This window comes from Ascaphus truei, chromosome 3 (assembly GCF_040206685.1).
Source record: "Ascaphus truei isolate aAscTru1 chromosome 3, aAscTru1.hap1, whole genome shotgun sequence".
NCBI lineage: Eukaryota > Metazoa > Chordata > Amphibia > Anura > Ascaphidae > Ascaphus > Ascaphus truei.
In genome coordinates, this window is record NC_134485.1 from 231,014,277 (window position 1) to 231,028,761 (window position 14,485).

The 14,485-nt window shown below is 41.2% G+C and overlaps 1 protein-coding gene across 19 annotated transcripts in view; it reads left to right on the top strand.

Moving 5' to 3' along the window:
• DMD (dystrophin) overlaps positions 1-14,485 on the top strand; it is a 2,761,517-nt gene that overhangs the window by 2,401,010 nt on the left and 346,022 nt on the right. For all 19 annotated transcript variants that reach the window (XM_075590265.1, XM_075590266.1, XM_075590270.1 and 16 more), the window contains one exon: positions 1,283-1,429. In XM_075590265.1, coding sequence (XP_075446380.1) covers positions 1,283-1,429 — 147 coding nt within the window. The remainder of the gene's footprint in view (positions 1-1,282; positions 1,430-14,485) is intronic.

Below are 14,485 nucleotides of genomic sequence, written 5' to 3' on the forward strand. Positions count from 1 at the left end.
TACCATCTTGTTTCTTGATGGGGCATTAACAGGTTAATTTATCCAAGTTTTCCTGCTGCATAATTGTGTCAAACAATAGCAAATGTATCAAAGAAAAAAAGAATCTAGCTGACACAATGGGGATGTTTTTTTTTGTTGATAAATGTGGTAGGGTAACTTGACCAACAATGCCCCAGTTTTGCACAGAGATACTTTCCAGTTTTTCCTTCACAGTATTATTAATAACATCACTAAGGATTTAATATTTATCTCTCAGGTATTTTCCCAGGTATCATTCTCTCTCTTTCTCTCGTCCTCTTCATCACATTGGGTAGGTGAGATTACTGGCTGTGAGTTTCTCATCGATAAGTAATCTTGCACCTACTGTAATGAATAGCCTGTGAATGTGTAATTTTGCAAAATTTCTTCACTTGAATACAAAATCTCCATACTGCACAGAATTGCAGAGCTAGGACCAGATGAAGTGCATTTCTGTACATGTAAATCCCAAAATTGCAGTTTAATGATGTTTATATTTAGCACATTACAATCATTTGTGTATTATTTTAGATGAAATAGAGAAAAAATGTAAAAAAAAAATCAATGCACGTATTTTGAGTTTTTTTTAAATTATTTTCTCCCATTCAAAAAAGTTGTAACATAAAGTATATTTTTTTGTGCTTAGTCTTAATTTTTCCTGTTTCTATGTACATACTTTACTTTACTGATTGCTGTATGTCAAATGGAAGCTCTAATTGGTTTTTCACTCCTGCATCATTTGACATTAATTTACAAAACAGTAGGTTGCAGTGGTAACTGCATATTTACCAGCACCAGGCTACTGCAAATGGCACCAAGAAAGACTTAATGAGAACAGCCAATCGCAAATGTTAACAAATTGCAATAAAATAGGCCTCTAAACACTGTTTAATATGATAAAACATCTGCTCAAATACACTTTCATTTTATGCCACCACGCGAGTTATAGTAAAACAATGTATCTATGTGTACTGATAGATGCTCAGAAGAGAAAAACTATAGTGAATTGTTGCAAGATTATACATTATTAATGTATTATTATACAAGATTAATATTATTGGATGACTGATGCATCCTAGCTCAACATTTAAATCTTGACTTCAGTACTCAAAGAAATGAATAGAAAATGGTGCAGGAAATGTGCTCAGACGTCTCTCTCGCTGTATGTGCAGAAACGTTTGCAATGTCCATTCTTACTGTAAAGTTTCATATTTTCTCATGGACCTTCATAAACATCCTTGTCTGCCTTGTTCCTATTTTGTAGGCCTACCGCGCAGAAATAGCCCCAATTAAAGAGAATGTAAACCAGGTGAATGATCTCACACACCAATTCACGCCAACGGATATCCAGCTGTCTCCTTACTATTTCAACCGACTGGAAGACTTGAATACGAGGTGGAAACTCTTGCAGGTAAACCTGAACTGCATTTCCGGTATACTCCAATGCTTTTCATTTAGCTGCAGCTCTGATCGTATTTAAATTATGACCTCAGTACTTGGTTAAATTGGTGTTAGCAGGTTGATTTCAAATCATTTGTTTAGTGATTTGCGATCGGATGAACAGCCAAGAAAATCCGCTGGTTTCATAGTCAGCCAGGGTGCATGTTTATTTTTGTATGGAAAGCCAATGAAAACCAGCAGTAATAATCAGTTGTTCGTAATATCCTATTCTTTGTGTTCTACTAAATTGTTCTGAATTGTAAAAAGAATGTGTCCACTGATAACCTTGCTGATTTGCAAATGTTGAATATATGCAAAAACAAAGAAATAATAATGTGCCTTGCAATACATTACTTACCTGTGAGGCAATGAAATAGTTAAATAATTAATGTGCAGTCCCTCCTGAAAGTGATTTTATTTTTAAGAAGAAACTGGTACATAAAGTATTTTTCTAGTAACATCTCTTGGGAATTCATACTATTCAAGCAGATTATGCCGCAAAAAAAATATTATTTTTCCAATTTGAAGCATTTCACATAAAAATAATGCTCGTTATTTTTTCAAGCTAAATGCAGTCGCTTTGGGATGTTGGCATTGGTGATATTTCAGGAAAGGCCAATATTGGCCCATGTGATGTCTGCACCTGTAGAACAAACCACTTTATGGGATAACGCTATGTAATGATAATACGTAGCTGGTTATGAGAACTGATGCATATCCTCTCTGTAATTCTTCATCATCAAAGCAATTGGTTAATTTTTACAAAAACTGCAGCTAGTTTTTCCTCCTGACATGCCAATGCCTACGGCTGAAACGAGTCACAAAAGCTATCAAAATGATTGCTGAGAAAGCAGAATAAAAACAAATAAGCAAACATCTACCACCTATTATTTTAAAAAGTGGCATAAAAACAGTTGAATAAAAATGGACTTCATACTACAACTGAATAGAGTTACCTTCTACAGATATATTGTATGGTGCTTCCTGATGAGAACTGTATGGTGCAAACAGAATATTTACGTGTTTGAGCTCCTGTATTTACTCTGGCATGAGGAACCACATTTAATTTGTTGTTTATATGGTGCTTTCCTTTTGGTCTCTCCTTAGGATATAAATAATGCTCACTGTGGCTGAGAAGAATGGCTAATTTAGGCCAAATAAATGTCATTAGTGGTGGGAAAGTTTTGAAAATAGCTGAGCATCCCCTAATTGTTGTATTCAAAATTACAGTACAGTATAAAGAAAATATATCACTGGCTGAAACACAACACCAATGTAAAGTGTATACATCTTTGAACCCCTTCAGTGCATATTGCCATATGGGGAGTTAAGCTTTTCATGCATTATAGTGACTAGATACCCAGATCCCCTCTCTCTGTCAGAGCCATCGCTCCGAGACCATGAAACCTAGAAACCTGAAACTTTGCATGCGTTCTAAGGAGACCCTAGGCGTTTGCACCTGGGGTATTTTCTATTTTGGGACAGTGGTTTCTTTTTCTGCTATTTTGAAATGTTCCGCCTCTGATTGGTTATTCCCTCTCTATGAGGACGCTGATTGGCCGGTTTGTCGGCGTGAGGCCACTGATTGGCCTTTGCTTTGCAGGGAGATATGTGATTGGACTGGCGGCCTTATGGACATTCATTACATTCGAGAGAGCATTAGCTGCAGGTTAGGGTTGTACTGCACCGACACACTTTATTCGAGCAAATACCCAGTATGTACCTGGCAGATACCTGGAATGCGCCGCTCCTCACCTCTGACAAGCCCCGTTGTGTTTGCCTTCCCAGCCTGGGTTCATGCCTGGCTGACGGGCGGCTGATCTGTTAAATGATAATGATTAGGATTTAATAGGCTGCAATGCTTCGCGTGTCTACCAGATGGCATAAATTCATGAATTGTAATGCAGTATATATATATATACTGTGCAGTATTGCAGCCAGGGGGAATAAAATGCTTCAATCCCTGCCTGGAAAATACCTCAATGCACTCGGGCAGAAAACAGTCACAAACCTCAATACACCCGAGTATACCCGAATTCGTGGAACTAGCCGAGCTCGAATAAAGTGTGTCGCCAGTGTAAGAAAGGGAGGTGGGGGTGTAAGATAGGGTGGGGAGAGGTGAGGGTGTAAGAGAGGAAGGTCATTGTGGTGTAAGTGTCACAAATGAGGGGGAAGGTCACTGAGGTAGTATGTCAGTGACGAGGGTGGATGTCACTATAATTTGGGGTGGAAGTCTCAGTGACTGGGGGTTAGAGGTGCAGTCTTACTCACTGGAAGGTGGAATTATTGATCGGGTTAAAGATAAAGAGGGGGTCATTATCGATAAAGTCACAGTTTCAAGTCTGCAATGGAAATGTACTGCAACTTGTGCAAAGCCAGGTACTTTAGCTATATAATTAAAGCACCCAGGCATGTTACACCTTGTCTACCATTGTATTGTTTGTTTAAGACATGTACAGTAGCTTTTCCAATTGATCCCAAAATCCTAACTCCCAAAAATAAATTCCATAGACTATACGATATATTATTCTTTGGTTAGTTATTTTATCATACCTAAATAATTTCAGAATCATAGGGTATATCTTTAAAAATTCACAACGATGGCTACAGTACATTCTAAAGGTCACTATAGTATTCACTGATGTATGTATACTTATGTCAAAATAAAGAGTACAAAATTATTTGCTAGAAGAAGTGTATGACTGCATAAAAAAGGAAATAAATGGTCAGTTATTATTAATACATTCTTTACCCAATTGATTCTACCTATAAAATTAAATTATAAAAATATATTTCGTTTTTATAAACTTTTTCTTCCTTTCTTGTATTTTGTTGTTAAAGCGATTATTTCCATTAATTTATTTGATGTGCATTCTACAAAGTTTACTGGTCTAATTAAAACTCACTCCTGCATCATCTCACCTTAATTTACAAAACAGCGTGTTCATAATTAGCATTACAGTTACTGTGTGTTTTAGCAGCACCTCCTAGGGTAGTTAAAATGGCACCAAGAGGGACGTTATGATAAAAGTATTTTAGAACCTTTAATAAATTACGAACAGAAATACAGAGCAGAGCGTTCGAAAATAAAATCCTTTGCTTTGTAAAAACACCTGCTGAAGGACAGTTTCGTTTTATAGGGTCAAGTGCATTGTAGAAAACAGTGTATAACCCAGATGATATTTAATGTGGTTGCTTTCCCATCTATCAAGAACTTGGCCATATAACACCTTGTCTGCCATTCTTAATGTTTATCACAGTGTAGGTTTATTGATGTAAAAAAAATAGGACTTAAATTTCATCTTTTTAGCAATAAGATGCCAGTGATAGATGGAGAACATACTGCTTTCATTATGTTATGTGCTAGTCATAGGCTTAAAATGTGTCATTGCTTCCAAAGTTGTAACAATCAGGGTTTAAGTTATAATAAAGCTTCCAAATGTAGCACCCTTTCCCCCGTGTCTGGGGAAACTACCTGCGCTGCCGTTACCTGAGTGGCTAACAGGAGGCCTGATCCTCTGCTGAAGGGAGACTGGGGTGACCTTGTTCACTAACACACACAGCGCCTCCACCTGAGAAGGATCCTCACACAGTGGGATTGCCCCTCCCAAGACAATACTGCAGTAAATCTACACGTTTGGTACTATAAAAAAATACACTATACAACTACGCAACACAATATCAACCCCGGGGAGTATCCCCACAGTGTGTAGGTACCTGCATACGGTTATGCCTTGTCGTGACATGCAGGCTTATAAATGCTTTGGCCAAAGGGTTTAACAAAATAACCCTTTTTCATGAGATTATTATTTTATTTTAGCCTAATTGGTAGGAGCGCAGGAATCGTTCTTTTTGTTTTTCTACATGTAAGGCCTATCTTTTTACCAGCAGCAAACTTCTATAGGGAGGAGCGCGGTATTATGTACAGTATCCCCACAGTACTTGGGGTGCGGTGGCACCAGTGTCCCAGTGTCCGTCCCACAATGTCAGTCCCCACCCAAAGTGTAGTGAGTAGCGCTACCCCTGAGGACCGTTGGTGCACTTAGATGTGATACCTTCCTGGTCTTTGGCCAGACCAGGCCACCATGGCTGATGATTCGCTGGGCTGCAACGATTCCCACGCCGCTTGGGTCCTCAGGCATCCGCCCCTGCAGGGATCTCCCACTGGAGGGTGTCCCTATAAGAGTGTCTCTGATAGTATAGGCCTGGGCCTAGTCCCAGACCGCAGGCCTCGCGCACCGCGTTGCGTCTTGTCACTGGTGCCTGATACTAATGTTGCTGTGGTGGAAGTGTCCCTATCTGGGGGTCTTCCCTGTAGCAAACACAACCTAATAATGATCAGTTGCCTGTGGGGCAACTATCGGCCTAGTCTAGGGAGGCACTGCTCCCTGGACACTACCTGCTCTGTCACCGTCCTGCTTCCAACTGGCGTGGCAGCGCGCCAAATGTATCTCTTGGCTTCCCGAGATTCATGGGGCAGTATTGGCCGTTCGTGCCCATTTGACCTGCAGCCCCTGAGGCTGCTGGGGATTGTAACCTGGTAATGGCCGCTGCAACTCTCCCTCAATGCGCATGCGCAAGACCCACACTGCACATGTGCGCGCAACAGCAATGGCGGCCCCCGCTGATCGGGTACGCCGCGGAACTCTGGCGACTTGATCACCTGCTGGCAGCTCGGCAGCAACCTCCCTGCACCGGGTCCGGCTGCCATCCCGGCGGCACTCAGCATCTCCCCGCAGCCTCCCCCACGCGCCCTGGACCGGGAAGTAAGGGGACATGTCTACACACAAATCCCAGTCTACCCCTGACTGGATATTGGCCTTAAAAGCATGCTCCTCACTGCTGTAGGGATGTTTGTGTGTTCCTAAAAGCAAGTTTCTAGACCCAGTACCTCTACATATGGTATTAAAAGAGCACCTACTATTAGTGAAGATCCAACCTATCTGTTCTAATCATATCACAATGGGGGATATCACTAAATGCAATAGTGCCGATCAGAGATGTGCGTACCTGCCGAGATTTGCATCTCTGCTGTTTTGATTGAACTTTCCAAAAAGTTTGTAAAACCTGCACATCTTTAGCGTCAAAAGTTCTAGCGACCCAAATTGTTCAAAATGAGGTAATTCTCTTTTTCAAAGTGGTAAAATAGCTGCCCCACGGTGCGATTACATTTCAAAAGTGAAATTGAACAAAATGAGTCGCACATGCAATGCGCGTAGAGTTTTAGTGTTAAGAAAGCTCGGTGCCAACTTTTGATTCAAAGCAAGCCAAAAAGGTTAGTTAAGGTTTGCAAAGTTCGCTAACGCACGCGTAAAGTTCACACATGTCTAGGGCCGATCAGAGCACTATTATATGGAAACTCTTGGTCACTTCAGTGGGAGTTCACCCCGATTGGCACTATTGTAGCTTAATTATTAACTCCCAATGAGTTCCTGTCCCGAAGAGTTTACAGTGGTGGCTGAGTTATAAGGAAATAAAGGGTGATATTTACAAACCAGTGCAAGTAATAATAGGCACCTTACAGCCGTAAGGTGTCACATCTTTAAACCGCTTATTAAGAGGTATGGCGTTCAGACGTCGAATACATGAACCTTATGGCTTAACGTTACAAATATGGGCATTTATCTTCCTGTACCTAAGCCACTAAAAGTTTTGTACTCAGGAATTCAACTGTCTAGTCCCCACTGTGCCAAAATTATATGTATAGTACTTGTTAATGGATGAATAAACTATAATTAGCCTTTTACTTGTTCTACCATTATATTGCAATTGGAGCTAGTCCCTGTATGCAGAAACTCACAATTAAGGTAAAAACCTGGTTTGCTCCTAAAAGTGGTAGCAACAATAGCAAAGCCTCTTTAAACAAGGGTGTGTAAAGTTACAGGAACATTGTTGTGTATTCCAATATTGCAAGCCAAAACGTAGTCCAAACAGGAGCGTAAACCCGAATTCATACTTATCAGCTCTCTGTTTGCATCTCTTGACTTTGTTTTTTAAACATTTACCTTTGTGATTTGAATGTCCATAGACAGATTAGATTACTTTTCTTACTTAAAGTGAAAACATAAGTAGTAGAAGAAAAGAAAAAAAAAAAGGTCGTTTGAGCTTCCACACTTTATGGCGGATTAATGCTGCCTACATCTGTATCACTGCCATTAATCATGATAATCACAAAGAAAGACAAGGTGACAGTACAAGGAAAATAGCCCTAAATCATGTTTAGGCTTCTCACATTCTATTTGTGATTCCGCCTTTATAAAGAAACCTTGTGTGCTGGTATTTACTGTAGGAAAGATGATAGGAAATCTCACATAACAGAAACATGCTGAAAATATTTCATGCTTGTGTGGAATTTAGCATTTAACTGAATTTCACACTAGGCAGCCATTGATAAAGAATCGTTGTGGAATTACCCAATAGTTAAATCTGTTGTGTCCTCACTTGTCTTCACACTGTCCTTGGTAGCATATTTATTACCTGCTGTGTCACTGAATCTTCTGACTGGAGAGAATACCTGGTTGAGATATCAGGATGGATAAAACAGTGAGTTATTGCAGAATTTACTGTTAGATGACCTTGCCAATACTATCACTGCTATGCAAAACTCTGTCCCGCTAACCAACGATGATAAAGCTCAGGAATAAACATTCTTCACAGATAATATTCATGCGTAGGAGGACGGCGAGATGAGAATGCAAAAATATGCTGAAGCTTTCACCGTTCATTGTACTGATTTAATCCGCACGGGCTCTGGATGACTTCTAGATTACACTACAGATTTCCATATAAATACATTTATTATATTTGATTTTTGCAAAATTAATATTGTTTTGTAATAATCATTTGTTGCTTGTGGATATCTTCCAAGGCGGTAGGCACCAGTGGTTATAGCAATTATTTCACAACCAAAATCCTGGATAATGGTTTCAGTTGTAGTGTCGTGGTTGAAATGAGACAAGTACTTTTACCCCCTTCATCTGTTTATAAAGGCTTTGCAAGCTTCTCTGGGAGAATTGAAGTTACTTTGTAGGGTGTGAATCAAACCTATAGATGTCAACAGTTTGGCTACTCAGTCCACTTCAGACTATATACAGTATAGAATTACACCCTGAAATATTAAGATATCGTAACCAAATTTAGCAGGTTTTTTCCTGTGTTTGGATACAATTGGATACATTCTTTATTTTATTCTATGACGTTACAATTTCTCAAGCAAGTCAGCCACTGGGTCTTGTACCTTGTAGGCTATTTATCTGCCACATGACATCATACTGGTGACATCATAATGTACATAGCCTGGTGGCAGATAAGGAGACCTAATGTATATAACAATTGCATCTCCACACCTCCTCTGGGGTGAGAGATTTCTTAATAAGCTATTCATTCACATGTGTGTTGCAGGCAGATAAGGAGAGTCAGATGGCTATAAAGTTTACACAGATAGCAGACAAAGAAAGAAAGAGAGGATGTCATTTGGCACGTTAGGAGAAAGTAACAATGCCTAAGGAGAGCGAGGCGGAAAGAATTGGGGACATCATACAGTATTAAAGTAAAGTGAGGGGAAGGAGAAAGATAGGGGGGGAGAGAGAGATGGGGTAGGAAGGGTGAGAGGATGAGAGGAGGGATGAGGTTGGTTTCGTATAATTCCCAAGCAATGCCGGGTACTTTTAGCTAATAACTCATAATTTAAAATGAATGACCCATTGAAATGTTATATTCTCTGGATCATATTGGCAAATGTTGTTTCTTGACCCATAGGTAACTTATATAAGTGTTAATCAGCTTCAATGTACTGAAACCTCTTTCACATTAAGCCAATGTCACAGGCATGGCCTGAAATAGTCTGTATGCAATTTCTGTATTTAGATAAGACAAATGGAGAGGCCGCTTGAGAATGAGATTCAGCAAATCTACAGGTGTGGCACTACTGAGGCTTGATAAAAGTGAAGCTGACTGGAATTTGAAAGTCTTTATTTCACTAACAATTTCAAATGGGTCCATATAGCCAGATCAGATGCACATTTTGTTAGATGTTCTATCTACTGAAAATGAGGACAGAGTCCTGTCAGGAAATTGAAATTAGATACGCCTGACAAAGACTCAAAACGCCGCTGTATCTGAGATACCAGAGTGTCGTGCACATTGTTCTATTCCAATCTGAATTCCGTTGCCAGCCATATTAACACCATTCTTACACTCTTGACCCCTTCAATATCTAATCCGTCATCAGTTCATTTTTGTTGAGTTTTCAAAATCGGCTAACCCACTTCTTTCCCTTTTGTTGATAACATGTCTAAAACTTTTTTCAGCACTGCTGCTAGACTGCCTTCTCTGCCTTTTCTTTCTTACATTTTCCGTATGGTGCTCAAGTTTGGGTCCCATCACCACCAGAAGTCAAATAGATTACAGATATTAATATTATTCACTGAGATGAGTGTTCTTAGCAGCACATTTCCTCTCAAACTTTTAGTCTTGCACAGAAGTGGGTAAGCTTATGAAGTAACAATTTTACAGTAATGTTTTGTACTTTGCAGCGTTCGATTTCTCTACTTAAGTAACAGTGCTACCCTGTCCTTTCTATGGTCCTGCTTAACATATGGGTTTATGTTCTGTGTACCTTTTCTGAGTGTTGGCTGCTACTGCCTGATGGTTTGATTGATATTTGAAAATCACAAAGTAATACTTCCAATTTATGCTGTCGTTTAATTTTTGGGAGTTTATTATTATTTTGTTATTCATTTTTTTTTGATGACATCAGATAAAACTGTAAACTTATGGTATACATGAGGCCCTGTAGATATGTACTGTTTATGGCGATGTTGTAGTTTGAAACACCAATGTCCTTATTCTGTAAGGTGAGATAAGCGCAGATGGAGTGCTATCGCAGGAATAGCCCCATTAAAGTGAAGCTTTTCATGCGATAGCACGTCATCTGTGTGTATAACACCTTACAGAATAAGGGCCCAAGTTTTTGTAGCCATGGCTGGTCCGGCTATCTCTCTACCTTCCCTGTCACGTAAGTTCTAATAAGAAGTAGACAGTGACAGGCTATCCTATGGGGTTTCCCCCCTCATCATGCTGACTTCCTGAGTGACAGGAGTGGAGATGACACAGGGATCTGTGATAGCCTGTGGTGGTACTGATACTGGGCCCTCCCTCTTTGAGCTTCAGGAAGGAAGTGCCTAAATTATAGATTGAAGTTCAGCCCCTTAGGGGTGAGACCTTCAGTTGGTTTCCAGCCTGCATGGAGTAGGAGAGTGTTGGAGATGTCTCCTCCCGGCTGGGAGGGAGACATGTGCTCAGCCTCATGGGCTGAGGGCAACAAGCTGCTCTAGCCAAGCCTCAATATTACCCGCAGGCCAGTACCATGCTGTAATGACACCGGACGTGGCTGCTACAATAAAGATCACCCTCATTTATACTTCTGGCTCGGCGCTGTCTGTTGGACAGAGGTATTTCGGATAAAGGTTGGTATGGTGGGACTGCCTTCAGCTCTGCTGAACCCACTATGTCTGGAGGCGCTGACACCAAGAGGAAAAGATCCGGCGGATCTTCAAAAAGACTGTCCTGTTCCCCCACACTATCGTGGGCAACTCATCTCTCCTGTTCCCTCGAAGGTAACCAGCACTAAATCAGCAGTAGCCTACCCAAGTTCTCCCGGGGGGCAGGGTGGAGAACATGTGCTACATATGCAAAAACATATAAAGTGAGACAGTATATTATTTTGCAATATACTACAGTAGCACTGTTTACTTTTAACCAGTTACCTGTATATATGTGAGTAACAGGGTATGTCTCTTTCTACCTATCTTTTCCCCTGTTATATAAGTCCCTGCTAGCTGCAGGCAGTAACAGGTTAATTCTATGGGCTTTTGACCCCCCCTTGTGCTCCTCTTTGATGTACAGGAGTGCGGTGTTGACTCATGGCCTGTGTAAGGCTATCGGGGATAGGTATAGACCATGAGCCTGCTCCTTCTGCTTACTGAGAAGAAGCAGAGCCAAAACTAGATCAGTTCTGTTCCTGGTTCTGAGGAGAACGGAAGCAGAGGGCTGTGAGTCTCTCCCATCCGGGATGAGCATGCTCACCCTCAGTCCTTGTGCCTGAGGGAACATCTGACCTGGAAGATGACCCCATACTATCAGGGTCAAGCACCATCCAGAGGTTGGAACCCTCTGAACCCTTGCACCACTGTAAAGATCTGATGCAGTGACTGCTAAATAAAGCCCCTTTGTTAATCATACACCAGCCTGGATTGAGTCAGTGCATGGTGTGTATGACTGATGTGCTTCTATGAGGACTGTCTCTGGTACTACCAGAGCCCCCTGAACCTGGAAGTGCTGAACACCAAAAGGAAACGACTACAGATGATATCCAAAAGCCTGTCCTGGTCTCCATATCACCGCAGACAGCTCAGATCTCCTGACCCTAACAGGTATGCCTCAGCACCACACGGTAGCAATATAGTGGATCTCCCAGAGGGTGGGGGAAACAGTGTTACATGTGTTATGGTGTTTCCCCCACCCAGTGGGAGATTTGGTCATACTGATCTTGTGGTACATGATACCTGCTGGTAACAGGAGGGCTGAGTCGTCCGCCGGTGGTAGTGGGGACACAGGACTAGGCTTCTGGGTTCATACCCTACATATTCTTTAGCAGTGCAGCACCTCCACCTGCCGTAGGCTCCAGGAACTGAAGGTGATCTCCCACGGTAGAACGATTACCTCTCCACCCAGTAAGGTCATACACCAGGCAGGAGGTGTAACAACAGGAACAGTTTATTGTCTTCCAGCTTTTACAGCACAGTAACACGGCAGAGTTCTGCCTGATGCAGTCTCTCAGCTATCACTGAAGGATGGTCCCTGGACCTTCACTACAGGCCAAGGGCACCCACAGCAGTCCCCTCTCTTCCCTGCCTCTTTAGCAGAGGCAGAGGTATGGTACACACTCACTCTCCCCGGAGGGTTGAGGTCCAGAGTAGGCCCAATAGTCAGACTCTTGGCTGTGTGACCTGCCCCTCTCAAGTAGGTAGAGGCACTTCTGAATTTGGGGTGGCCCTCCCCTTAAGTACCACCAGGTCTGTTTCATGATTGGTCATACCAAGGCCTGGTGTCACCACCTCCCACTGTCACTCAAATGCAGCTCCTCTTAGAGGGAAAACCCCATATCAACTACTGGCAAACTGATTGTACCAGGGCTTACTGCCTGTTCAAGGGCAGAATAGTAGCCACCGGGTGACCTGGCTACATATGCATGCTGTGCTATATACACTGAAAACAGCATTTGCTCTGATATGAGGCTGCTAATGCATGGAACTGTAAAATGTAGATGATCCACAGAGATAAACTGGATGACTGAATGGAAGACAAAAGCTGTTGCAATAAAGGGCAATACGGTATATAAAAGGGGCAGGCTCTCTCAGGACCAAAGTGAACTAATGGGACAGCATGTTTATCAGCACCTTTAAAAAAAAATCAGACTAGTATAAGTATTTTTAAATAATTTAAACGTTTTGTGTTTAAAGTCAAAGGGATTCTATGTTTGGATGCAGCTCTCTGTGAGTAGGTTTACTGGCCATGCCCACCTTGGGCCCAGGCTCTGCTGAATAAGCTGTTTAATACGGCAGGCATAAGGTTAAAATGGATAAGAAGCAAAAAGTGACACATTGTGAGTGCTTATTTGCATGTCATTACCCAGAATCCCTGGCTGCAGTGGAAGCATTCTATGATTAGAGATAATCGTGAAAGGCAGGTTTGTGTACCTGTCTGAGATATGTGAATGTGCTCACACGTGGTATTTGTATTGTATTTTAAAATAGTTGGGAAAAAATAGAACATTAAGATGCCATCAATAATTTAACATTCACAATTGATTTCAGTTATCTTGTCTGATGAAATGTAGAGCAGCATTATTGTATTGTATTGTATGTCTTTATTTATATAGCGCCATTAATGTACATAGCGCTTCACAGCAGTAACACACGTGGTAATCATATAAATAACAAATAATATAAATAAAAGGTCATGGGAATAAGTGCTTCAGACATAGAAGTAACATGTAGGAAGAGGAGTCCCTGCTCCGAGGAGCTTACAATCTAATTAATAGAATGGTGATGGTGCTGTATAATGGCTGAGGACTATTATACTAAATGAATCAGAAAAAAATATATATTTCATTAACAGTAGTAAAGGATTTCAGGGCTTGCACAGACTATCTCCCTTTCTTCTGTGTGTTTGTCTTGCTAGAACTCCTTTCTCATATTAACCCGGGGCCTGTTTTTACAAAATCGCAGCCTTGTGGTTGGAAACCAATTTACCAAGCACCTGCCTATGAGAGAGATGCATCTTTGCGAATAACACTGGTTTGAGAAAAATAAAATAAAAAGAGTTCTCTGTGATCCTCTACGGTCCTCAGGTACAAAATATCTGACTGCAATCTGTTCACACGGATTTAATTCCTATTGTGCTATATATAAGTTGTATGGTACATTTGCAAGTGGTGTGTCAAAATAGCTTCATGATGAACAGGGAAATTCATTTGACAAGCTAATTTTGCTTCATAACTTCTTTCTTGTAAGATTGTCAGGTGAAACAGCACCTTGTATTGATGACAGGAAGCCCCATTGTTGAAAGCTGTACAGCTGACATGTCAGGCACAGACATGTTTACGGCGCGTCGGTATCATCTTCTGTCTTGATGTTACTGCTTTAGGAAATGTTTGTTACTTAAAGGGGATGCGGGTGATAGACCCCACCCGGGGGCATTTTCTGGCAGCTTCTCCAACATCAGTCCTGCGACTGTAATAATAATATTGTTAACCCTTTTGCTGCTAGAGGGGCCTGAAACACACGGCTTTGCCATGGTGTCCGTCGGGCAACAAAAGTGTTACCGCTCTTACTTGCCTAAGTGTTGCCATAGATACTCAGATTCAGTACAATACAATACAATACAATTTGCTCGCTCTGAACCAGAATGACATCACATTTTAATAATTATTTGGGTTAATGAAATGACGTAAGTGTGTCTGCTT